This window comes from Pongo abelii, chromosome 19 (genome assembly GCF_028885655.2).
Source record: "Pongo abelii isolate AG06213 chromosome 19, NHGRI_mPonAbe1-v2.0_pri, whole genome shotgun sequence".
Lineage (NCBI taxonomy): Eukaryota > Metazoa > Chordata > Mammalia > Primates > Hominidae > Pongo > Pongo abelii.
The window spans coordinates 89,924,548-89,951,634 of NC_072004.2; the positions used below are offsets into that span (position 1 = coordinate 89,924,548).

Genomic DNA, 27,087 nt, shown 5'->3' on the forward strand with positions numbered 1-27,087 from the left:
AGGCTGGAAGGGAGTAGGATTGGGGGCAGCCTCGTGAACCTCCCTCCAGTTCCTGCAAAATCCTGACACCACATGGTCTATAGCCCAGCACAGTCCAATGGAAATATAATGCCAGCCATGTGTGTAATTTTAAATTTTCTAGTAGCCACATGAATTTCCATTGCAGATTTGATTTAGTCCAAAGCATTCAAAATAATATCATTTCAATGATAATGGAGATATTTTAAATTAACTTATTTTTTCATAATGTCTTCAAAACCTAGTATGTATTTGACACTTACAGCACATCTCGACACAGGCTAGCCATGTATTCAGGTGCTCAAGAGCCACATGTGGCTTGTGGCCACCACCTTGGTCTGGATGCTTGTGATGAAGCCCTTCTATCTCCAACCTGGGTCTCCTTTGTCGTTTTCTTTTGCCTACCTTTTCCCGTCACCCCTCCCGCTAGGTCTTAATTTTAAGTATTAGGAGAGGTAACGGTGGCATAAAATGTTTAGAGCCTGGCTGAAAGAGTGATGGGAATAGGACTGTGAGCTCCATCTTGATTCCATAATCAGCAGAATGCAGGTATAAACAACAGAATGTCCCCCTTCTCCCCCATATGTCCCACCATTGCTCCCGACTCCTGGCTACAGCTCCTTCCTGCCTCTGGCCTGCTGCCCTTCCTCTCCAAGGCCCTTGTTTTTTCTCTTCGTGGTCAGGACAATGCCCTAAAATAAGACTTTCAGGTGAAGCTTATGCATGTCTTTCCTGCTTGGTGAGTAGGGTATGATTAGAGTTAGATTTTTCCATCACCTATTCACTCTACAGAATTAATTTAGTGTTCTGCTTATCTTTGGGACATTGATGTCGTGTGATGGGTGGTCATGTGATGGGTGATGTCATGTGACATGTGATGTCATGTGATGGGTGATGTCAAGTGACAAGTGATGTCATGTGATGGGTGATGTCATGTGATGGGTGATGTCATGTGATGGGTGATGTCATGTGACGGGTGGTCATGTGATGGGTGATGTCATGTGACAGGTGATGTCATGTGATGGGTGATGTCATGTGACAGGTGATCATGTGATGAGTGATGTCATGTGATGGGTGATCATGTGATAGGCGATGTGATGTGATGGGTGATCATGTGATGGGCGATGTGATGTGATGGGTGATCATGTGATGGGTGATGTCATGTGACGGGTGATGTCATGTGATGGGTGATGTCATGTGACAGGTGATCATGTGATGAGTGATGTCATGTGATGGGTGATCATGTGATAGGTGATGTGATGTGATGGGTGATCATGTGATGGGCGATGTGATGTGATGGGTGATCATGTGATGGGCGATGTCATGTGATGGGTGGTCATGTGATGGGCAATGTCATGTAGGGGTGGTCACGTGATGGGTGATGTCACGTGACACATGATCATGTGATGGATGGTGTCATGTGATGGGTGATGTCACGTGATGGGTGATGTCACGTGACAGGTGATGTCACGTGACGGGGGATGTCACGCGATGGGTGATGCCACGTGACGGGTGATGCCATGTGATGGGTGGTCATGTGACAGGTGATGTCATGTGACGGGTGATGTCATGTGTCGGGTGATCATGTGATGAGTGATGTCATGTGATGAGTGATGTCATGTGATGGGTGCTGTCATGATGGGTGATGTCATGTGATGGGTGATCATGTGATAGGTGATGTGATGTGATGGGTGATCATGTGATGGGCGATGTCATGTGATGGGTGGTCATGTGATGGGCAATGTCATGTAGGGGTGGTCATGTGATGGTTGATGTCATGTGACACATGATCATGTGATGGATGATGTCATGTGATGGGTGACGTCATGTGACAGGTGATGTCAGGTGATGAGTGATCACGTGATAGGCGATGTCATGTGATGGGTGGTCATGTGATGGGTGATGTCATGTGATGGGTGATCTTGTGATGGGTGATCATGTGATGGGTGATGTCACATGACAGGCGATATCACGTGACAGGTGACACACGTGATGGGCGATCATCTGATGGGTGATGTCACGTGATGGGTGATCATGTGATGGGTCATTGATGTCATATGATTCCAGGGGGAGCACCTGTTCACCAAGCAGGGGAGAGGCTGTCAGTTCTCTGCGACACTGGTAACACAATCTCTACTGGGGCTTCCTAGTGCTGACTGCTGCAGGTGGCTCATCATAGCACACCAAGGGCCACCACAGGGACACGTTACCAAAGGAAACCCCAGAAGATGCAAAACATTCCCTTCTTCCTGCATAAACTTGGGAGCCAGATGTTGGGTGACATCGTTCACCATCTCTGGCTGCTCTGGCCTTGCAGGAACCCCCTCTTTTCTCTTCCTCCTCTTGCATCATGATAAATGGCTGATCATTAATGGATGACAAGTGGTGTCTCTGACACAAAGGCTCAACGAGGCATCTCTGTCAAAGGGTCACACGAGATTCTATATCCACACACAAGAGACCTCCGGACTGGGGACGCTGAGCAGTGCCTTGGAGAATTCTGCAGCTTTCTGCTCTCAGGCCTGCGGCCCCATCTGTCTTTGATTGATGCCTCCGAGGATGCCCTGAGGTTAGAACACTCCCTCCCTGGGTATGTTCTTGAGGCCACCCAAAGTGGGGAGCTGTGTCTGAGATTCCACTTACGGCCAGAATACTCAAAGGCGTTCCCTCCCAGGTAAAATGGTGGACCAGAAACTACCTGCATGTGAGTAAGGAAGGAGAGCCAAGGTAAAGCCATTAGCATCCGCAGACCAGTTGTTCCCTGACAAACATAGATTTAGAACAGAAATTGGCAGCTGAATAAAGTTTAGTACTTGTATTACTCAGGGTTCTCTAGAGGGACAGAACTAATAGAATAGATATATATATATGAAGGGGAGTTTATTAGGAAAATGAACTCACACAATCACAAGGTAAAGTCCCACAATAGGCTGTTTGCAAGCTGAGGAGCCAGGAAGCCAGTCCGAGTACCAAAACCTCAAAGGTAGGGAAGCTGACAGAGCAACCTTCAGTCTGTAGCTGAAAGCCAAAGAGCCCCTGGCAAATCACTGGTGTAAGTCCAAGAGTCCAGAAGCTGAAGAACTTGGAGTCCGATGTTCAAGGGCAGGAAGCATTTAGCACGGGAGAAAGGTGGAGGCCGGAAGACTTAGCCAATCTAGTCTTTCATGTTCTTCTGCCTACTTTTATTCTGGCCGCACTGGCAGTTGATTGGATGGTGCCCACCCGGATTGAGGGTGGGTCTGCCTTTCCCAGTCCACTGACTCAAACGTTAATCTCCTTTGACAATACCCGAATAGGCACACCCAGGAACAATACTTTGCATCCTTCAATCTGATCAAGTTGACATTCAGTATTAAACATAAAGTACTTTTTTTTTTTTTCTGCCAGTGGTACAGTTGCCTTGGTTAATACTGAGACAAAAGGATGATGGTGGGGGATGCTGGCTTGCACAGGACTTCAGCTATGAGGAGCCTGTGCCCTTGCAGAGCCTTCTGTTTGCAGAAAGAAAGTTGCTGTGGCCCTGGAGGAGATGGAGCTGAGAAGCTGAGGAGGGGGAGAAAGGGTCAAGTTCCTGATGCTACAGCCCACAGAGACCCCTCCAACCTGCCTCAGGAGAGGGTGTGAGGGCAGGAGCTTGTTGTGTTCACAAAGATGGAGGCACAGTCGTCCAGAAAGACCCAGGAGGAGGCTCAGAATGGGGCGGGGTCCAGCAAGACTTCTGCAGCAGGCGTTTTTGTCACCTCCTACCCAACTCCACTCCAGGATGGAGCCATCACCAGGTCTGGCCATCCACCCTTCCAAATGTGAATCAGGGGAAGATAGTCCCAGCTGGAAGCTGGTCCCAATCACCTTGTCAGTGATTAAGCTAGGGGTGGTCACCAGAGTCTGAAGCAGCCAATGAGACATCGAGGGGATGTGATGGGGGGGGGGACTCTGGGAAACTTCTGGAATCAGTGGTCTGGTTTTCTTCCTCAGAAGTCCTTGTGTCTGGTGTCTGGGCTGATCTCTCTCTGCTGCCTACTTCAGAGATCTCTCTCTGCTGCCTTAGGATGGAGACAGTGCTGAGGCCATGACCACAGAGCAAGAAGGAACTTGCATCAACCAATCCCAAGGACACCACCAAGGCCAAACAAACAAACCAAAAGCCCCAAATCAGCAATTAACAGTGAAACAAGAGAAGAAGCAGTGGCTGCCCTGATCAGTGGCTGACCTTACAGAGAGGCTAGTATTTAGGGGATGAACTGCAGGGCTTGGGGGAGCAATAGGCTTAGGCCACCCAAAATGGGCGCTGTGTCTGAGACTCCACTTAACGATCAGAATACTCAAAGGCACTACCTCCCAGATAAAATCTTGGACTAGAAACTACCTACTTGAGAGTAAGGGAAATGATTTTTTTAAAAAATAGTAATAATTGAAAAACTGGAAATTCATATGCAAAAGAATGACATTGGAGCCTTCCCTAATACCATAGCCAAAAATTAATTCAAATGGATCAAAGATCTAAATGTAGGATCTAAAACCATAAAACTCTCAGAAGAAAACACAAGGCAAAAGTTTCACAGCATTGGATTTGCCAGTGATTTCATAGACATGATGCTGAGGGGACAGGCAACAACAACAACAACACAGACAAATGGAACTTAATGAAAATTTAAATTATGTATTTTTGACTCGTATCTTTTTTTTTTAAGAGATGGGGGTTTTGCTATGCTGCCCAGGCTGAAATGCAGTGGCTATTTACAGGCATGATCATGGCGCACCACAGCCTCAAACTCCTGAGTCCAAGTGATCTTCTCACCTCTGCCTCCTGAGTAGCCAGGATTACAGGTGCAAACCACCATGCCTGGCTAAAATTTCAAAATTTGTGCGCCAAATGACAATATCAACAGAGTAAAAAGGCAACTCACACAATGGGATAAAATATTTGCAAATTACATATCTGATAAGGAATTATATCCCAAATATAGAGAGAACTCCTAAAACAATAAAAAAAAAAGCCCGATTAAATGGGCAAAGGACTTGACATTTCTCCAAAGGAAATCTACAAATAGCCAATAAATACATGAAAAGATGCTCAACACCACTCATTATCAGGAAAATGCAAATTAAAACCACAATTGGATATCTCTTCACACCTGTTAGAATAGTCATTGTGTGTGTGTATATATGTGTGTATAAAAACAACATGTATAAAACAACAGAAACAACAAATGCTGGTGAGAATTTGTATATATATATATATGTATAGAAACAACATGTATAAAACAACAGAAAACAACAAACGCTGGTGAGAATGTGGAGACACTAGAACCCTTGTGCCCTATTGGTGGGGAGGTAAAATGGTGTAGCTGCTATTATGGAAATAGTATTGATGTTACTCAAAAAATTAAAAATAGAACTATCATATGATCCAGAAGTCCCACTTCTGGGTATTTATCCAGAAAAACTGAAAACAGGATCGCAAAGTGCTATCTGCATGCCTATGGTCATTGGAAGCAGCATTATTCACAACAGCCAAGAGATGGAAACAGCCTAAATGTCCATCAATGGATGAATGGATAAAGAAAATGTGATATGTACATACAATGTGATGTGGTTTGGCTCTGTAGAAAATGTGATATGTACATACAATGTGATGTGGTTTGGCTCTGTGTCCCCACCCAAATCTCATCTTGTAGCTCCCATAATTCCCACGTTGTAGGAGGGACCTGGTGGGAGATGATTGAATCATGGGGGCAGGGCTTTCCCACGCTGTTCTGGTGATAGCGAATGGGTCTCATGAGATCTGATGGTTTTATAAACGGGAGCCTCCCTGCAGAAGCTCTCTCTCTTTGCCTGCTGCCATCCATGTAAGATGCGACTTGCTCCTCCTTGCCTTCCACCATGCTTGTAAGGCCTCCCCAGCCATGTGGAACTGTAAGTCCAATAAACCTCTTTCTTTTGTAAATTGCCCAGTCTTGGGTATGTGTTTATCAGCAGTGTGAAAACAGGCTAATACACAATGGAATGATAGTTTAGTGAGGGATGAGAAAAAAATATTTTATAGTGTGCTTGAAAGTAGGCTGAGAACACAGTTTTTTCTTCTATTTATTTTCTTTTAAAAATTATTACTATTTTTAATTGACACATAATCGGACATTTATGGGGCAAATTGTGATATTTTGATACATGTATATAATGTATAATGATCAAATAAGGGTAATCAGCATATCCATCACCTCACTTTTGTGTTGGAAACATTCAAAATCTACTCTTCTAGCTATTTGGAAATATACAATAAGTTGACAATTATAGACACCCCCTAGTGCTATAGCACACGAGGATTTATTCTGCCTATCCAGCTGTACTTTTGTATCTGTTTACAAATCTCTGGCTATCTCCTAACCCCCAACACACTTCCCCACCTCTAATAACCACTGTTCTATTCTCCATGTCTTGAGATCAACTTGAGAACATGCAGTATTTCTCTTTCTGTGCCTGACTTATTTCATTCACATAACGTCCTCCAAGCTCATCCATGTTGCCACAAGAGATAGAATTTTGTTCTTTTTTTTTTTAAATGGAGTCTTGCTCTGTCGCCAGGCTGGAGTGCAGTGGCACAATCTTGGCTCACTGCAACCTCCACCTCCCGGTTCAAGCGATTCTCCTGCCTCAGCCTCCTGAGTAGCTGGGACTACAGGCGCACACTAACAGGCCCAGCTATTTTTGCATTTTTCGTAGAGATGGGGTTTCACCATGTTGGCCAGGATGGTCTTGATCTCTTAACCTCGTGATCCGCCTGCCTTGGCCTCCCAAAGTGCTGGGATTACAGGCGTGAGCCACCGCACCCAGTCGAATTTTGTTCTTTCTTACATCTAAGCAGTATTCCATTATGTACATGTGCCATGTATTCTTTATCTTACAATGGAATATAATTTTATTCAGCCTTAACAAAGAAGGAAATCCTGCTGTATTCAACAACATGGATGCATCTTGAGGACATTATGCTAACTAAAATGAGACAGTCACAGAAGGTTAAAGGCTGCATGGTTCTGGTTACATGAGGTAACTAAACTAGTCACATTCATAGAAGCAAAAAGTAAAATAGTGGCAGCCGGGGGCTGGCGGAGGAGTGGGAGAGGGAGTTGCTATTCAATGGGCGTGATTTAGTCATGCAAGGTGAGAAAGTTCTAGAACTCTGCTGTACAACAATGTGCATATAATTAATCATATTTTACTGCACACCTAAGAGTTTGTTAAGAGGGCAGATTTCATGTTAGGTGTTTTTTGTTTGTTCATTTTTTACCACAATTTTTAAAAAGGGGAAGAAGAAGGAACCCATGTCTGCCTCTCTGGTGAGGGCCCTTCCCGCTGCTATCTCTTTACTGCCCCTAGCCAGCTGCCCTCGGCTCTGAACTTCCTGTGTGGCTGTGCAGTTGTTCAGAAGTAAAGGCCTGTGGGAAGGGCCTCATGGGGAAGGAAAAGCTGTGCTTTTTTCTTAAAAGAGCAAGATCCACACCTGCCCACTAACTTTTTTTTTTTTTTTTTTTTTTTTGAGACAGAGTTTCGCTCTGTCCTCTGTCGCCCAGGCTGAAGTGCGATGGCACGATCTCAGCTCACTGCAACCTCCACTTCCCAGGTTCTAGTGATCCTTCTGCCTCAGCCTCCTGAGTAGCTGGGACTACAGGTGTACACCACCACACCCAGCTAATTGTTGTATTTTTAGTAGAGACAGCAGTTTCGCCATGTTGGCCAGGCTGGTCTTGAACTCCTGACCTCAGGTGATTCACCTGCCTCAGCCTCCCAAAGGTCTGGGATTACAGGCGGGAGCCACGATGCCCAGCCCGTCACTAACTTTTGGTTCCATTAAGTGTGAAAATCAGCATATGCCAAATCCTCATGGTCTGTGGCTATTTAAGGGCATGACGGCTTTGGCTCCAAGCTCCCAACTGAAACATATTTGCTGGAAAATGCAATGCCAGCACTAGTGACTCATTTATTGACTTCCGTCTTTCTCCCTACCCCAGAGAATGGGCGTATTAGGCAAGCCTTGCTTGTCAGCTTGTGTTGGAACCCCAAGGGGTATTTCCTAGAGATGTGTACAAGGGGTGGTGGTGTAAGGGCGTGCGTGGTGGGTGGTAGTTGGGCAGACAGACAATAGATGCCTACTTTACTCCAGTGGATTCTCCTTAACAGAGCTACAAGAATAAAAACCCAGCCACACTAGCTCCAGAGAGATTGAGGGATTCATTGAATATCAACAGGAAGAAACGGTGGGAAAAGAATGACATCACGTTGACAAGCGCCAATGTCCCCTCGCCCCTTTGAGTCCAGCTGGTGAAGCACCATGGTTTGGCTTTCCCTCCCGCGGAGCGGTGCCGTCCTCCCTGCGTCTGGTCGGATCTTTGGGATGCTGGATCCAGGAAAGCATTCCAGGAGGCAGGGCCCCGGGGCTGGTGGACTGTAGGTCTTGGTCCCTCACAGAATGACTGAGGGGATCTTAGCCGGGCTCAAACTCTCCTCTTTGGCCTTTATGGAATTTTCAGGCCCATCATTGGCCAGAGCCCTAAATTCAGTTCAAAGTCAGAGAAAGTTTCTCTTTGGCTGAAGGACAAGAAGAGGGGATTAGAGAGTTGCAGTGGGAAGGGGAGGCTCCAGGTGCCATGCTAGGGACCAGAGGGTCCCCTCTCCTTTATCCACTGCTGACAGTCAGGACTCCCTATTAGAACCAAGAGCAGGTTGGAGATGTCCTCATGGGTGTCCAAAGGGCAACATGCTGAACATGTGTGGTGTGTTTTCATGTGGGCAGGTGGGGGCGGGAACACATCTCACATGGGAAGGTCCCTTTGGTGTGAGGGTCCCTCACCCGTACAGCACAAAGTGACCACATTCGGGGGCCTCATCGCCGTGGGTGAGGCCTGTGAGGAGACAGAACCACTTCCCTAGGACAGTTTTAATTAGTAACAAGATTTCGACATCACTGAAAAGGGAGGGTGCCATTTCCTGCGACGGTTTTCGTTACTGCCTTCCCTACCTGGAGGTGGCTCTTGAGGTCCAACAGGCTCTTTTGGGGAGGAGACCTGAGCTGTCACGCTGAGGAGGCTCCCAAGCTGCAGCCCCTCGGAGGTGGGGGAGTGGGCAGGGAGCTTGGGGATCCAGGAGGAGGAGGAGGTGGGAAGGGGAGGCCAAGCACTGGGCTGGGCCAGGGAGGTTCCCATTGCCTCCTCAGCCCTGTGGACTCAGAGCCATGTCCTCCCTGGGGACAGAGTCCATCCAGCTTCTCATGCCCTAGAACCAGGAACTCATCCCAGAATCACCCTCCTTGTGTGTGGGATCAGACAGGTCTCCTATGAACATAAGTCATTAAAACCCAACTTTGCTAGAAAAAAATATTTTTAAAAAACGGATATATCAGGCTCTCAGGCAAAGACAGTGTTGAGTTGGTCTCCGGAATGATGGAAGTCTAGGGCTGGGGGGTCTCCCCCAACCTCTTTCTGTACTTTGGTCCCATGCTCTGTGCCCGAGTTATTCCAGCAGTGGGGACAGAGTCGTCCAGTGCTTGAGCTCCATCTCTACAGCTCCCGACCAAGAGAACAGGTGCTGGCACCCCAGGAGGTGATGGTGGCTTGGGAGAGGACCCGGCTAAGTCCCTCAGCTGTGCAGAACAGGGAGGTGCCCACCAGCTCCAAGGCCAGGGCAGAGGCCCAGGGCCCCTATCTCAGTCGCTGCAACCTGAGGACTCGGAGATGTTCCTTCCACAGCCCAAGCCTCTTCTGGAAACGTGATCCAGGGCAGGAAGGCTCTGCAGAACCATCTCTCTAAGCAGCCATGTCTTTAGTCAGAAGTTCAGAGAAGTTCATGTAGATAGGCTGTTCCCCTGGCTCCTCGGGGACCCTCTGAGACCCCTTCAACCAGAGGACGGCAGTGACCAAGATGAGCAAGATGGGCACCTTCACAAATACCAGGAGCATGTAGTGGTTCCTGGGGAAGGGGATGCAGTGGTCAGAGCCCTGGGCATCCCCAGGCCATGTCACTCCCATCCCCTCACCCTGTGAGCCACCAGCCAAAGCCTGTGACCCTGGGCCAGGCAGCCCCACTCTGAAGATCCCTGTAAACCTCCTCCTTGGTTCAACCTCAAGGGCTCCTCCAACAGTCACCTTGGCTGGTTTTGCACGGGGCCTGTCTTCCTTTCTAACATCACCTTCCGGGACCCTCTTTGCCCAAAGTACATAGCTCAACAGAAGTGCCAGAGGTCACCAAATACAGGTTGTGTTTCCTGCCTCTGTTCCTGCTAATGCCAGCTCCAGGCTGGTAAATCACCCTTCTGCTCTGTGTCCCTTGAGGTCTTGCACCACAGAGGGTGGTATCTTATCTCCCCCTGGCACCCATGAGGCCACCAATGCAAGGTTGACCGATTGACTGGGTGGATGATGCTCACTGAGAAGAGTTCTGCAGAGTGGTTTCCTGGTGACAGCTAGAGTGGGGAGATGGTGGATTGCAGTGTTGGGGGCAGGAGAGAGATGGAGGATGGGCTTGGGGCCTTGACTCTGGCTAGAACAGGTGCTGGCATTTGGTGACAGGCAGGAGTTCCCAGGCTTGGCTTCCCCTTAGGAGGGACCCCAGGTAGGGGCAGGAGAAAGAACCACATGACTCACCTCTTGTGGGAGCCGATGAACACCCCCATGTTGCTGTTGGTAGGTGAGCTTGCTGTTGTGGAAGCTGCTCCCTCTAGACACAGGGAAAGTCAGCCATGGGTTATTAGCACAGTTGGGAGCTCATGCATGGGTCCCAAAGCCACCCGACCCTTCCAGCCCTCACCAGAAGACCCTTTTCCCTGGAGTAGGAGGATTTTTCTCTCCTGCTACAGCCCCTCGTGCTTCTACTGAGTCACTTCAATCTCAACACACAGACATTTTTCCCCATCATGTTCAGGTGTGGCAAGAAAAATTAAAAATTAAATAGGAGTAAGCACTGTAGTTTATTCTGGGAGAGAGAGGTTTTTTCATACTTTCTTTCCATCTATCCTGCAAGTGGGACTATTGGATGGGGAAATAATTCTGGTCTTTTCCACTGGAGTGGTGCCTGAGCAGGGCTTAAGGAGAGAAGATTCTGGAAATGGGCTGTCCAGAAATTGGAGTAGTCCAGAAAAAGGGAAAGGGGACTCCAGAAGGCTCATGAAGAAAAGGGCACACTCCACTTAACTAGAGAACATCGACTATGAGGAACGGAACATTTTTAGGAGCAACTATATAGGCAATTTGTTGGGGGCAGTCTGGTGGGGGGGGCCCTGAGCCCAGCCTGGCACTGAGTATCCATGACCCAACATGATCTTTTATTTCAGTCCTCAGCCCCAGCAAATTCTTCTCAAAGGTCCCAGGCTGTCCAGGTGCGGTGGTTCACGCCTGTAATCCCAGCACTTTGGAAGACCAAGGGAGGCAGATCGCTTGAGACCAGGAGTTTGAAACCAGCCTGGGCAACATGGTGAACCCCCATCTCTACAAAAAATACAAAATGAACCAGGCGTGGTCATGTGCCCCTGTAGTCCCAGCTACTCAGGAAGCTGAAGTGGAAGGATCGATTGAGCCCAGGAGGTCGAGGCTGCAGTGAGTCAAGTTCGCCCCACTGCACTCCAGCCTGGACTACAGAGTGAAACCCTGTCTCAAAAGACAAAACAAAATTAAACAAAACAAAACAAAAAAGGCCCAGGCTTTGGCCACACTAGGTGGGCTCCTGTCTGAGCTGCAGGTAATTCCAGTCACAACAGTTCCTATGAAGCCCCTGATCGTCTTACAGGCTGGTACCCCTGTAGGTCCCCCACCCAAGACTCTGGAAGATCTCTCTCCCTAAAGCTCCACACTGGCCACGGTTTTTTGTCTCTTTGTACCGCCTGCATGTCTTGCTCAATCCCCTCTCTGCCCCCATAGATATTCTGGGCTTCCCCTACTTGGCAGCCCTGGGGAAGTCTTGCTTGACCCTTTCTGGACTCCTCTTTACCCAGCTGCAGCCACTGTGTCCATGTGCCTCTTTGGTCCCAACCCCAACAGTACACAGGCTTGTTCTAAAGCCGGCATTGTCTATTTCCACATCACCACCAAATGGACCCGAGTGGACAATGAGCTGACGAAGTACTGAGTACGGGTGTGTGGGTGGAAGTGGGGGTTGGCGGCTGCTTCCAAGACTCCAGCAATAGCAGCAGGACGACCCTAGAGTCCGTCAGTGGAGTCCAAGGCATGGAGGAGACGCCAGGGCAGCCAGAGTGGTCCCTGACATTGCCCGTGATGGAAGCCATCCTTTCGCTTTAAAGCGTCCACTGTCACCCATGCACCTCTCTGGAGCTTTCTTACCCCGTGCTCATCTTACACAGCCAGATAAAGTAGCAGAGCAGGTAGCTGGGGACTTAGAGAGGAGGGTATTGTAAGATGCCCAGAGCTACTCTGGGTTGGTGCAGTTACTGGGACTCAATACTAGGACACCCTGGGCCGCTCTAGGTTCCCTCTCTGCCATGTCATGAGAAGGGCTGGGCCACCAGTCACCAAAGCTGAGGTCCCCATTCCCACCCCCATCCCAAACCCCACCTGGATTCCTTGGAGAGACCTCAGGGACTGAGATGGCAGAGCGATGCTGGCCGCCACTCTCCCTTAGTTTCTGTCACCTCCTTCCCAGTCAGTCTGTCTGTCTGTCTGTCTGTCTCTCTCTCTCTCTCTCTCTTAGGCTCACCATCATTCCCTTTCAGCCTTGGTGGGGAGCAGGTAAGAGCATTGACTTTCCCAGCCCTGAGCTCCAGGGCCTCCTCGTGTAGATGAGAAAGTTCTTACCTGGGTCAACGATCACTTTCACTGGAGTCCCAAGGTCGGTTCCTAGTCTTTCAATCCCACACCAGTAAATGTCTGTGTCATCTCGCCTGAGCCCCTCCATGGTCACAGTGAATGTGCGGTCTTTCTGATTGTCCTTGATGGACACACGGTCACTCTTCTCTCCTTGCTCCGACCCTCCAGTTCGAATGAGGATCCTGCATGTATCCCAGCGCTTCCCTCGGCACCACCACTTGATGTAGGTCTCCCATCCTTGTTTATAGTGGCACTGCACCATCACGAACCCCTGCTCTGGGGCTCTCACGGACTCTGGGCCTTGGATGGAGAAACAGCCTGGAAAACAGAATCCCAAGATATGGCTCACTGCACCGTCATGAACCCCTGCTCTGGGGCTCGCATGGACTCTGGGCCTTGGATGGAGAAACAGCCTGGAAAACAGAATCCCAAGATACAGCTCCTGTTGCCTGAGCCAGTTTGGTGTTTAAGAGTCCCAAGTGTGTCTCTAGAACACCCGATTCCTCATCCCCATCTCCCTCTCAGTCCAGTCCCCCACCAGCTTCTAGACCTGCTTAGTATGTGACACCATGGTCTCCTACCACCTTCTTTCCTTGTCCTTTCAATGCTGTTCTCATCGGAGCCAAATATTTAACCAGCCCTCTGGGGGAAAAAAATCTCTGGTTTAGGAGCCGGGCACGGTGGCTCACACTTGTAATCCCAGCACTTTGGGAAGCCAAGGTGGGCAGATCACCTGAGGTCAGGAGTTCGAGACCTGCATGGCCAACATGGTGAAACCCAGTCTTTACTGGGTTTCAAAAATTACAATAACGCAAAAAATACAAAAAAAATACAAAAATTAGCTGGGCGTGGTGGCAGTCACCTGTAGTCTCAGCTATGCGGGAGGCTGAAGCATGAGAATTGCTTGAATCCGGGAGGCGGAGGTTGCAGTGAGCTGAGATCGCACCACTGCACTCCAGCCTAGGCAACAGAGTGAGACTCTTGTCTAGAAAAAGAAAAAGAAAAAAAATCTGGTTTTAATATTTACCAAATTCCATAGTGTAAATACTCCCAAGGTGGCAGATGTCAGGTAATCCATGTGATGTTACTGGACACAGAGCTGGGAAAAGACGTCCCAAGCCAGCTCCTGTGAGCCAGCCCCAGCACACTGCGGGGGTACCCAGGGTTCCCTCTCCAGCCTTCATCTTGTCTCACCTGACAAGTCTCCATGGAGGGAGTCTCTCTATTTCCATGGCTTTAATGATTACCTGTTTCCTGATGATTCCCAAATCCATATTTGCAGCTCAGACTCCCCTTAGCTAGCCCACCATTTACAAAGACACGCTGGATGTCTCCACCCCAGATTCCTTCGTTGCAGAACTGAATGCACTTCCTCTCCCACCCTGAACTACTCTCCTTCGGTATTTTTTTCTAGTGGTGCAATTGGATGTGGCAAGAGTAACAAAGGCCTGGTGAAAGCTGAACAGGTTAGAGGTGAGCACAATCAAATGGCAGTCTGTGCCTCCACTGATTGACTCCAGTTAGTCTGTGTGCAGATAGGCTCTTTCCTTGGCAATGACACGGGTTTCTTGATCACGCAGAAGCGGATAAAGGGTCAGAGAATCACAGGGGAAGCCTCTCTTGACTGTCTCTTGGCCTCAGAGCTTCAGGCCCAGGCCAGGGGTCTCTGCAGGGTGGGGAGAGCCAGATCTATTTCCCCAGGCAGATGCCGCCTCCTCACAGCTTGGGCCTTCTCCTTGAAGCTGTGTTAGTTTTCTTGAACTTTGCATTTGTGATTGGTAGAATAATGTCCCCCATAGGTGTTGGCATCCTCATACACAGAACATGCAAATATGTCCCCTGACATGGCCAGAGGGACTCTGCAGATGTGATGAAGTTAAGGACCTTGAGACAGGAAGAGTATCCTGAATAATCTCCATGGATATTCTAAGTGAAAGAGGGTTGAGGGAGAGTCCAATAGGAAGATGCTCTGTTGCTGGCTTTGAAGTGGAGGAAGAGGCCACTGGCCAAGGAAAGCAGATGGCTTCTAGAAGCTGGAAAATGCAGGGAAACAGATTGTCCCCTAGAATACGGGTTCCCAACCCCAGGACCGCAGACTAGTAACGGCCCATGGCCTGTTAGGAACCAGACCTTACAGCAGGAGGTGAGCGGCGGGCAAGCAAGCGAAGCTTCATCTATATTTACAGCCATTCCCCATTGTTCAAACTACCACCTGACCTCCGCCTCCCATCAGATCAGTGGCGGCATTAGATTCTCATAGAAGTGAGAACCCTATTGTGAACTTCGTGTGTGAGGGATCTAGATTGCACACACTTTATGAGAATCTAATGCCTAATGATGCGTCACTATCTCCCATCACCCCCAGATGGGATCATCTAGTTGCAGGTAAACAAGCTTAGGGCTCCCACTGATTCTCCATTATGGTGCAGTGTATAATCATTTCATTATATATTACAATATAATAGTAATATAAAGTATAAAATAAGTGTAATGCATTTGAATCATCCCAAACCATCCTCACCCCACTCCTGGTGTGGAAAAATTGTCTTCCACAAAACCGGATCCTGGTGCCAAAAAGGTTGGGGACCACTGCTCTAAAGAAACCCAACCTTACCTGCACCTCAGTTTTAACCAGTAAGACCACGCCAGGCTCTGGTCTTCAGAAGCATCAATGAGATGATGAAATTGTGCAGTTCTAAGGCATAGAGTTCATGTTAATTTGTTACAGCAGCCACTGGAAATTAACATAGCATTCAATCAGCAGAACCAACTTGATTCTCTTCCAGCAGCTCCACCACCCAGCCTTCCAGAAGAGCTTGGCATTTTCTTTCATGCTGTCCTCTCCTTCAGCCCCCAGAGCTGATTGGTAGCGTTTAGTCATCTCTATCCTAGAGATGCGCCTCAGGGTTTTTTTTTCTTCTTTCAGTCTCTGCCATCGCAGGCCATGAGTACAGCATGATATCAGAGAGAGTGTGAGCTTTGATGCAGAAAGACTTGACGCTAAACTAGTTGGGAAACCCTGGCAGAGTTGCTTAACCTCTGCAAGTCTCGCTTCCTTATTCATAAGACAGTCATGCTACGCTCTACTTCGAAGGTGGTAATAGGACTTAGATGTGTGTAGGCTGGGCAAGGTGGCTCATGCCTGTAATTCCAAAGCTGTGGGAGGCTGAGGCAGGAGGATCGCTTGAGCCCAGGAGTTCCAGACTAACCTGGGCGACATGGTGAAACTCTATGTCTGCAAAAGCAAAAGATTAGCCAGGAGTGGTGGTGCATGCCTGTGGTCCCAGCTGCTTGTGGGGCTGAGGTGGGAGGATCGCTTGAGCCTGAGAGTTCAAGGCTGAAGTGAGTTATAATCACCCACCACTGCACTTCAGCCTGGGTGACAGAGTGAGACACTGTCTTCAAAAAATTGTTTATTTTTAAATTTAAAAGAAGACTTGGATGTATGTCTAACACCAGACATTTGGGGTTTGCTCTGTCAGTGACAGCTCATCAACAGGTCAGGACTTCATCTGTGCCTGGATCATAACAGTGGCATCTGGAGAGGTCGTCCCAGCCCCAGCAGCATCCTCCCCAACTCTCCTCTCCTGAGGATTATGGCCTTCATAATCTTGTCTTTTGTGTTTCCAACCTCATATCCAACTTGCCACCCCCAAGATATCCTGCACACTGACAGCTCCCTCTGCTTTCCTCTCCATACCGCTGCCTAAGTTGGGTACTGAGACTGTCTCCTCCTTACGATCAGCTGCACCTGCCCTGAGCATCTAAAAATCTTTTCAGGGCCGGGCACGGTGGCTCATGCCTGTAATCCGCATTTTGGGAGACCAAGGTGGGTGGATCACCTGAGGTCAGGAGTTCCAGACCAACCTGGCCAACATGGAGAAATCCCGTCTCTACTAAAAATACAAAAATTAGCCAGGCATGGTGGCAGGCGCCTTAATCCCAGCTTCTTGGGAGGCTGAGGCAGGAGAATCACTTGAACCTGGGAGGCAGAAGTTGCAGTGAGCCAAGATTGCACCACTGCACTCCAACCTGGGTGACAGAGTGAAACTCCGTCTCAAAAACAAAAAACAAAGACAAAAACAGAATACCCAAAAACATAAATTGGATTTGTCAGCAATCACTAACAGCAGAAAAGAGATGCTGCTGCATTGAACAAAGTGCCATCAATCCCAGCTTCAGTCATTCAAACTGTAAAGGGCTCACGATGTAATTAATCCCATTTAAAAAAATATGTGGGGGTTTCTCTAACCACAGAATATGATGGCTGGAACTATTAATTAGGCTTCTATGTGTTGTCAAGAGTTGGTATGACGAACGATAGAGACGGAAATAACAGGGCAGCCGTCAGCTTGGAGCAGAGCCCTGTTGAACGGGCTGAAGGGTTGAAGTCCAGCCAGGACTGGAGTCGGGTCTCAGAACTCCCCAGCCGTGCTCTTTCCTGTTGTCCTTCTGTGGACTGCTCTATCTGTGCCAGATGGTCAGTCCCTAAGCTCCAGGAGAAAACTGTGTGGCCCACACACATTGCACACCCTGCGTAAAATTCTAGATTGTCCCCTAATGCCCTCTAGGTGTCCACCAAGGTTTGCCATGGAGAAGATCATCTAGCCCTTCCCACTTTCCACCTGGGTTCTTGAGAATTTTTTTCTTTGAAAGTCTCAGCTCCTGAGCCTGGCATGGATGGCCTTCATAATCCTGTCTTTTGTGTTTCCAACCTCATATCCAACTCGCCACCTCCAAGACATCCTGCACACTGACAGCTCCCTCTGCATGAATCCACCATTCTTTCTAAGCCTCCATCTCTCTGCACAGGTCCCCCAACACACACACACACACACACACACACACAATTCTCTAGAGTATTCTCCTCTCAGCTCTGCTTCAGAGACTGACCTTCCTTCTACAAGGCACATCAAGTGCACAGCTTCGTGAGTCTTTCTCTAGTCACCAAAGAGAACTGCTTCATCCTCCACACACACCTCCACCAGTGCCTTATTGTGTCCTGCAATCGCTCATTGTTTATGTGTATGTCCCACCCACTAAGCCATCTGGAGTTTTTTTACTTTTTTTTTTTTTTTGAGACAAGGTCCCGCTCTGTCACCCAGGCTGGAGTGCAGTGGTGCAATCATAACTCTGCAGAATTGAATACCTGAGCTCAAAGGATCCTCCAGCTTCAGCCTCCCAACTAGCTGGGAGTACAGGCACGTGTCACCACGCCCAGCTTATTTTTGTTCATTTTCTGTAGAGACGAGGTCTCACCATGTTGCCCAAACTGGTCTTAAATGCCTGGACTCAAGCAATCCTCCCAACTAGGCCTCCCAACGTGTTAGGATTATAGGTGTGAGCCACCACCTCAAGCCTGGAGTCTTCTTTAACGGCCAGTTCTCCTCCTCTTTTTTCTTGATGTCCTCAGGCCCCGAAGCACACGATGTCAGTCCCCAGTGCACCTTTGTCGAATGACTCCACAAAGCCACCTCTCATTTCCCTGGATGTGGAAGGACAAATGCCCTCTGCCTCCTGCCCTGCCCCTGTCATACCAAGCGCCCAAGGCCCCAGCCCCACTCACCTGAGAGGCTGAGAAGGAGCAGAGCGGGGGGCAGCCACATGGCTCTGCCTTCCCGGCTCCTTGTCCGCCTGATCTGCAACCAGTGGCAAATGCAGATCCCAGATGCACTCTGGAAGTTCTGCCTGAGCTCAGGCTTGCACCTTCTGCGCATCTAGACCGCCTTTGACTTTCTTACTCATTCACTTCCTTTTATAGAGTGGGTAGTTCCTGCTTTTAATTATTCAACAAAAGAGGTGTCATTTTTTGGCAGGGCTGGGCCACAGGGCTTGAGCATCATCACTATGTAAAAAAGAGGAGGGAAGGGACTGTGCAGGGTCTTTAGGGTAGGGGGAGATACGTCTGCAGAAGGGGTGGGGTGGGGGGCATCTGGCCTAGCAGGCCTTGGGTCCAAGGGGTATAACACTCTGGGAGTCAATTTCAGAGCTGTTCTATACCACAGTGATGGGTCCCAGCAGCAGGGAACACCCAACTCAGATGTCAGATGGGTCATGCTGGGCACACCTGAAGATGCATTTGTTCAGGTGTTATAGCCAAGTGCATAAACATGCAGACTGTTGGGTCAGACAGACCTGGCTCTAACCCCACGAGCACCACCTACAAGCTGCGTGACTGTGGACAAAGAAATCAACATCTCTGTGCCTCAGTTATTGTATCTATTAATTGGGCTCATAATGTTTGTTGTTGTTATAGGAGTTATTAAGAAATTATTTTAGGCAGATAGAGAGGAAAAGAGGTGCTTGGGAAGATTTTTTTTTTCTTTTAAAGCGGCTCCATAAATGTTTCTTGTCTATCAGAAAAGCCCTGGCTCTTAGAGCTGGGCAGGCAAGCTTCGATATGCAAATACAGGCCATTAGAAACTGGGTCCACCCAAACATGGAGACTCCCGCCTCTTCTCTTGTCCCCACATGTGCCTGGCGACATGGCCGCCCCTACATACCCCCATGTATGTAGAACATCATGGCGCCTGTATTTGCATATTAAAAGGCTAGGGCAGGAAGGCTAGTTTTTTCGTGGGCTACTTGAATGACATACCTGGTCAAACCAATCCCCTGGGCCCTATGCAAATCAGGTACCGCCTCCTCCAGCCTCCTCATATAACGCTTTTTTCCACCGCACTCGAGGTTCCCTCTTTCAGCTTGGAGCCCGCCTCCCTCAGTCTCAGAACAGGGGGAGCCTCTTTCTTCCTTCTTTCTTGTCTATTAAATTCTCCACTCCTTAAAACCACTCCACATGTGCCCATGTTGTTTTATTCAAACCAGCGGGAGACCAAGGACCCTGGTGTTCCTCCAGTCATCAGAACCATATCATTTTGGTGTATTGGCCAGGAATCCAAGGTACGACATTCATCGGAGTGGTAAGTATGGGAGTGAGCTTAAAATCTCTTCTATCATTCCGCGGCACTCTTAGCCTCTATTTTAAAATAAAATAAGTCAATGGGCATCCATCAGCCGGGTACATACACTTAGTGTTGGCTGCCATACTGAAGACTCGAATGTGAGGCTTGCTGGTGAGAACACGGAGAACCCCCCAACACCCCTGGGTCATTGGGAATGTTGGCCACGTTTCAAATCAGCTTCTTTTCACAGGAGGACCTCGCCATTGTGCAAGGCTGGGAAAAGTTCTAAGGCAACTAACAATTTCTGGCCAGAGCACACCCTGGCATGATTCTAAGGCCCCTGGACTGGACCCAGCCTCTGGTGGCCCATTCTGGGTGTTGGCAAAGAATCCTCAACTATCTTGTCACAAAACTTGCCTTCCTTCTCTGTCTGGGTCTCTTACACTTTCTCTGTGTGAAATGTGTAGCGATTTTTACAGCCTAGGAAAGTAATACTGTTAGGCAAAATCAGGAAGATGCCGTTGCAATCTTCTAGGAACAGAGTTCTCCCCTTTCTCCCACGGTGAGGTTACTCACTACCACGTCTCTGGTGAGCACATAGTATTTCTAAGCCAACAGTGCCACCTAGTAGAAATAGAAATCCTCTACATAAAGGATATTTCTTTCATGGCAAACCGCAGCTTCTTTTTGCACGATTAGAAATCAGGCTCGGCCAGGCGCGGTGGCTCATGCCTGTAATCCCAGCACTTTGGGAGGCCAAGGTGGGCAGATCATAAGGTCAGGAGATCGAGACCATCCTGGCTAACACAGTGAAACCCCGTCTCTACTAAAAATACAAAAAAAATTAGCCCGGCCTGGTGGCGGGCGCCTGTAGTCCCAGCTACTCGGGAGGCTGAGGCAGGAGAATGGCGTGAACCCGGCAGGCAGAGCTTGCAGTGAGCCGAGATAGCGCCACTGCACTCCAGCCTGGGCAACAGAGCGAGACTCTGTCTCAAAAAAAAAAAAAAGAGAGAAAGAAAAGAAAAGAAAAAAAAAAGAAATCAGGCTCTAGGCCTCTTCTTGAAATGGAAAAGTTCTGCCTTTAGCAGTTAGGAGTTAAGATGTCTTCCATAGCCAAATTTTAGTCTCAATATTGTCCCATTGGCAGGAAAATGGCCATTCGGTTCCTACGTTCCTTTAAGGCACCTATTCTGTCTCCGATTAAGATGGTAATTAATTAGTAAGGGGATTTTTAAGGCCAGAAGTTAACCAGAACCATTTTTCTAAGGGTAAATGCTTTAGCACAGGCCATAATAATAGCAAGATATAAAGTTCAATCTAGCACACCCCCTCCCTTGAAGAGGCTTTGCCCAATTATGTAGTTTTTTTTTTTTTTTTTTTTGAGATGGATTCTTGCTCTTGTCACCCAGGCTGGAGTGCAGTGGTATGATCTCAGCTCACTGCAACCTCCACCTCTCGGGTTCAAGTGATTCTCCTGCCTCATCCTCCCAAGTTGCTGGAATTACAGGCGCCCGCTACCATGTGTGGCTAATTTTTGTATTTTTAGTAGAGACAGGGTTTCACCATGTTGGCCAGGCTGGTCTTGAACTCCTGACCTCAGGTGATCCACCCACCTCGGCCTCCCAAAGTGCTAGAATTACAGGCATGAGTCACCACACCTGGCCCGTAGTTTTTCTTAAAATCATTGTTTTTTGTTTGTTTGTTTTTGTTTTTTTTAGGGAAGCACACAGGTCACACAGGAGGTCAAAGAGAAATAAAAGACAAAAGACTAAGGTGCTTGGGCAAGTGTAACTAGGCCCAGAAGTCTAGTTTCTCTGGTGCCATGGCTTGAAGGGTCACGCCTGCAGTCATGGCCAGCACATTTAAATGGGTGCCAGGATCCAGGAACCAGGGAAAGAAAATAGTTGGGGGAACGCCCCCTACTGTGTTCTCCATCTTGGATCACATACTGAAAGGAAGGAGACTAAAATAATGCTTTTATTCTCACTTCTCTTTCTAGATGGGTAACAGATCGTCTTCTCTGCACTCCAATCTAGGTGACAGAATGAGGCTTCATCTAAAAAAATTAATATAATGAATCACATTAATAGAATAAAGAAGAAACCCCACATAATCATGTAGATGCACAAAAAGCACTATCTGAAATCCATTACTTTTCATGATAAACTAGGAATTAAAAGGTGCCTATAAGCAACCCGTTACAACCCGTGGCAAAATCTTTCCTTTAAAATCAGGAAGAGGACAAGGTTGCTCAAAATCACTACTTTGATTCAACACTTTGATTAGCCTGCACAATACAATAAGAAAGAGAAACAAAAGATGCGAGAATTAGAAAGAAAAACAAAGCTCTAAATTATTATAGATTAATTGGTTATCTACATATAAAACTGAAAACAATTACTAAGATTTTTTGCAGAGTTGCTAAATATATATAATCAGTAAGGATCAATTGTTTATCTACATGCATGCAATGAATAACTTGAAAATGCAATAAAAGATGCCACAAAATGGGGCTGGGCGCGGTGGCTCATGCCTGTAATCCCAGCACTTTGGGAGGCCGAGGCAGGTGGATCACGAGGTCAGCAGTTCAAGACCAGCCTGACCAACATGGTGAAACCCCGTCTCCACTAAAAATACAAAAAAATTAGCTGGGCGTGGTGGGGGGCACCTGTAATCCCAGCAACTTAGGAGGCTGAGGCACGAGAATCGCTTGAAACCAGAAGGCAGAGGTTGCAGTGAGCCGAGATTGCACCACTGCACTCTAGCCTGGGCAATAAGAGCAAAACTCTGTCTCAGAAAAAAAAAAAAAAAAGCCACAAAATAAGAATAAAAACATAAAATATCCAGAATTACACTTAACAAATATATGAGCAAATATCAAGGAGAAAATAATAGAATGTTATTAAAAGACATTTTAAAAGCTCATAAATAATTAGAATTACATACCATGTTCATAGACAGAGAAATTATTATAAAGATAAATTTCATACATTTACATTTAAAGTCTCAACATAATTTTTTTTTCTTTTTTAGTACGTTGACTGGTTAATTCTAAAATTTCTGCAGAAGAGGAAATGGCCAATATTTGCAAAGACATTCCCAATATCAAAGAACAATGTATAGTGACATGCCCTACCAGATAACAAGACATTTAAATACAGCTATAGTAATTAAAACAAGTTGTGTTGGTTCCAAAATAAGCAATTAGGCAAATTCAACATAATAGAGTGCTTAGAAAAAGGTCCAAGCAGACATAGAAATAAATACATGCCAGGGGTTGCATTGCGGATTGCTGGGAAAATGTGGATAATGTTTATCCAAATGGAAGACAGAAAAATGGATTATTATCTCAGCCTAGAAACAAAATCATTTAGAAACGGGTCAAGGACTTACCTGTGAAAGGGAATATTTAAAAATTTTTAGAAGAAAATATAGGAGATTTTTTTTTAACATGGGAGTATCCATAATTGGTTAAACAAGATGAAAGTGTAAACCATTAAGGAAAATGAATAATTTGCACATTAAAGTGAAAATCCTGTTTCTCAAAAGATATCATAAAGCCAATAAACTAGGAAAGGATATGTGGAGCACCGGTAACTAACAAAAGACTTGCAAAGGACTTCTACCAATCGGATCACGAGGTCAAGAGATCAAGACCATCCTGGCTAACATGGTGAAACCCCGTCTCTACTAAAAATACAAAAAATTAGCTGGGCGTGGTGGTGGGTGCCCATAATCCCAGCTACTCGGTAGGCTGAGGCAGGAGAATGGCGTGAACCCAGGAGGCAGAGCTTGCAGGGAGCCGAGATCACACCACTGCACTCCAGCCTGGGCGACAGAGTGAGACTCCATCTCAAAAAAAAAAAAAGAACACAGACAAACAACAGAAAGTAGATGAAGATTAGAAGAAGCATTTCTCAAAAGAGAAAATTCAAATAACCAAAAAACACATGAGAATGAGTTTAATATTAGTAAGCAGAGAAATTCAAATTAAAACAATGAGATATCATTTCATATCCATTAACTTGAAGAAATTTAGAAAGTCTGAGAAGATTCAAGCAGGAGCATTGCTGATAAGGAGCAAAAATTGGTGCATTTACTTTGGAAAATAATTTGCAATTGCCTAGTAGAGCTGATCACACACATGCAGCAAAACCTAGCAGTTATTCCCTTAGACCTCTACTCTAGGAGACACTTTTGGACAGATGAAATTAGGATATATGTTCATAATAACGTTATAAGTAAAAGCAACAAAAGAAGAAGAGGAGAAAGAAAAGGAGGAGGAGGAAGAGAAAAAAGAAAAGGAGGAGGACCAAGAGGTAGGAAGAGCAGGAGGAAGAGGAGGAAAAAAAGAAGGAGGAAAAGAAAAAAGAAGAAAAGGAGGAGGAGGAGGAGACGTAGGCAGGAAGAGTAGGCAGAGAAAAGTATGAAGAGGAGAAAGAGGAGGGACAAGAGGAGGAGGAAGAGGAAGGAGAAGACGAGAGAGAAAGGATAGAGAAAGAGAAGGAGGAAAAAAGAGCACAAAAAAGAGAGAAAAGAAACAACCTAAACTCCTGTTTAAGAAAGAGGGATGTGCGAGTTGTGGTATGTTCATACAACAGAATGTAGACCAATACAAAGAAGTGACACACCAATGCATCAACACATCAACATGGATGAAACTCAAACAAAGTGTTGAATGGTCCAGGCACTGTGGCTCACGCCTGTAATCCCAGCACTTTGGGAGGCCGAGGCGGGTGGATCACGAGGTCAGGAGATGTTGAAACCCCTCTCTACTAAAAATACAAAAATTTAGCTGGGCATGGTGGCACATGCCTGTAGTCCCAGCTACTCAGGAGGCAGAGACAGGAGAATCGCTTGAACCTGGGAGGCAGAGGTTGCAGTGAGCTGAGATTGCACCGCTGCACTCCAGCCTGGGTGAAAGAGCGAGACTCCATCTCAAAAAAAAAAAAAAAAAAAAAAAAAAGTGTTGAATGATAAAATCCAGTTGCTTACAAATAAAAATGCCTAATACTATTCACAGAAAGTTCAAAAATAAAGCTAAACAATACACCCTTTGGAAATCCATATGCATGTATATGGCAAATCCCTTAAAACAAGATGATGATGAACATAACAATCAGAATGTGAGCCGGGTGCCGTGGTGCATGCCTGTAGTCCCAAGCTGCTCCAGAGGCTGAGACAGGACCATTGCTTGAGCCCAGGAGTTCAAATCCAGCCTGGGTAACATAGTAAGACCCATCTCTATAAAAAAAAGATATAATAAAAGAAAATGTAGGATGTGGTTTTCTGAGAGGAGGATAGAAAAGAAATTGCATAAGATCAGAAAGCGGTTTGGGGCTTCATGAGTATGAATGATGTTCTATTACTTAAACTGGCTGGTGGGCACACATGGGTTAAAGAGTATTCTTGGTGTAAAGTGCATGTATTCTTTTGTGTGTCTGATACATCACAAGAAAAAAGCCTCCAAATCTTCTGATAGAAACATGGATTTGTTGGTCAGAAGGCCATTCTCATACGTAAGAGGGAGTATGTTGCTTGGCACGGTATGGATGGGCATCAGAGTTACTGTTTCTCACAATCCAGCTGACTCTGCCTCCCCACCGAGCTTCTCTGAGCCCTGTTCACCCACAGGACAGCCCCCAGCTTGTTTAGGAGCAGGGGCAGCTCCAGGAGGATCAGGAGCAGGATGTGGAGGCTGCTGAGCAGGGACCTGTGGGGACACGGTGACAGGCAGTGAGTCAGCTCCCCAGGGGAGGCCCTGGTGCCCTCCACCTTGCCTCTATCCCCAGTGCCTAGGTACTGTGGGCACAAAAATCAAGACCTAACCTGGACATAGAAGCCAGATACATAAGACCAATGGCCTCTAATTATCACCCTAAGAATTGCCTTGAGATTCAGGGCTGTGGGCTGAGGCAGGGCAGGGCCACAGCAGCAATGTGAGGGGACACCCAGGGACCTGGTAGGACCTGAATCCAAAAGAATCTCTACCAAAGCCCTTCATGTGCAGGAGCACACTCTTCAGAGGTGCAGGAATCAATAACCTGGATATCTGTCGAATGCCTGCTCCTCTCCAGATAGCATTTCCCACAAAGGCAGGAGCCCTGTCTAGTCTTCTTCACAGATAAACTGGCACCTGCCCTGTGGCTGCAAACATCAATCTGTAAAATTCATGGTTGTTGAGCGGTGGCTGCTAGTGTCTGTCCTGGGTCCACTGTGATGGCCAGGTGCCTCCCAGAGAACACACATGGTGGACAGGCTTTCCCAGGAGGCGGGAACCCAGGTCTGTCCACACTCAGCATGGCTGGTTCTCCTGACATGATGGGCTCAGGGTGTCTTTACCCTGGAAAGGGCAAGGAGGCTAGTCAGACACAAGATTTGCTTCCTGTCTGTCCCGGAGGGCATCACCCCTTCTCCACCTTCTCATGCCTTAGGCATATTTGTTGACTCTCCCAACCCTCTTACAGATTTCCATTCCTTTCTTCCTATCATGCCCAGTAGCACCAGAGGCCGAGTGGAGAGTGACAGGGGAATCTTGGTGGACCTGGCACCATGAAGGGGTCACTGCACCCTTGTCCTGCCCTGCCCTCCCTTCATTTACACTCTCAGGGACAGCGTGCACTGCAGTCATTGGTGCTGTTGCCTCCGACTCACATCATGGAACTGTCGCCAGCCGAGTGCAATCCCAGGCCTTCCCATCCGCCCAGTGTTCAGGTCCGACCTTGGCCCAGCTTGGCAGTAGCCAGCCCTGCCACGGGGACCTGACCTGGTCTCCCCTTCTGCTCTTACTCATCCCTTTCATTCTCCTCCACAATCAGTAATGTGACCCCTGACACACACACACGGCCCTGGGCAGGTGCTGCTGAACTCCCAATGGCTCCTGCTGTCACAGGATGGCACCCACCTGACCTGGCCTCTGCACACAGGTCCTGGCAGCCCCATCACCCGGCAAACGGCTCCAACCTCCTGGCTCCAGGTTCACCTCGGTGCTGCTGCCCTCACCACTCAGGTCTTTGTCCAGACCCTCAACCTCCCATCCTCTGCCTGCCTCCAGCTGACAGGTTTGCCTGCGTGTTCCTTGACCTTCCTGGGTTATGGTGGCTTCCTTTTTAGGGGTCCTCATGACCCATTTCACATTTCCCTCTTGTCTTTATCACTGTTTTGTTCGTGGGTTTCATCTGGACTGGTAGCTCATGGAGAACCAGGTCAGTATCTTGTCTTGGTCACAGCTGTGACTTGCTACCATCCTAGGGTCTGCCAAGGGCAAGTCAACAAATTGCCTGTTGAATGAATGAATGTATGACTCTCTCGAGTCTTACCTGCCTTCAGAAAACTTAATTGTCTGATGCTGGTGTGCCATA

The 27,087-nt window shown here is 47.5% G+C and overlaps 1 protein-coding gene across 1 annotated transcript; it reads right to left on the minus strand.

The window, feature by feature from the left end:
• Window positions 1-9,815: 9,815 nt before the first annotated feature.
• CD300LB (CD300 molecule like family member b) lies at window positions 9,816-18,555 on the minus strand. Its single transcript, XM_002827798.4, has 4 exons — window positions 18,391-18,555; window positions 12,813-13,142; window positions 10,653-10,725; window positions 9,816-9,978 (listed from the first exon to the last, which is right to left on the minus strand). The coding sequence occupies exons 1-4, from the start codon at window positions 18,539-18,541 to the stop codon at window positions 9,816-9,818; spliced, it is 717 nt and encodes a 238-aa protein (XP_002827844.2). The 5' UTR covers window positions 18,542-18,555.
• Window positions 18,556-27,087: the final 8,532 nt, after the last annotated feature.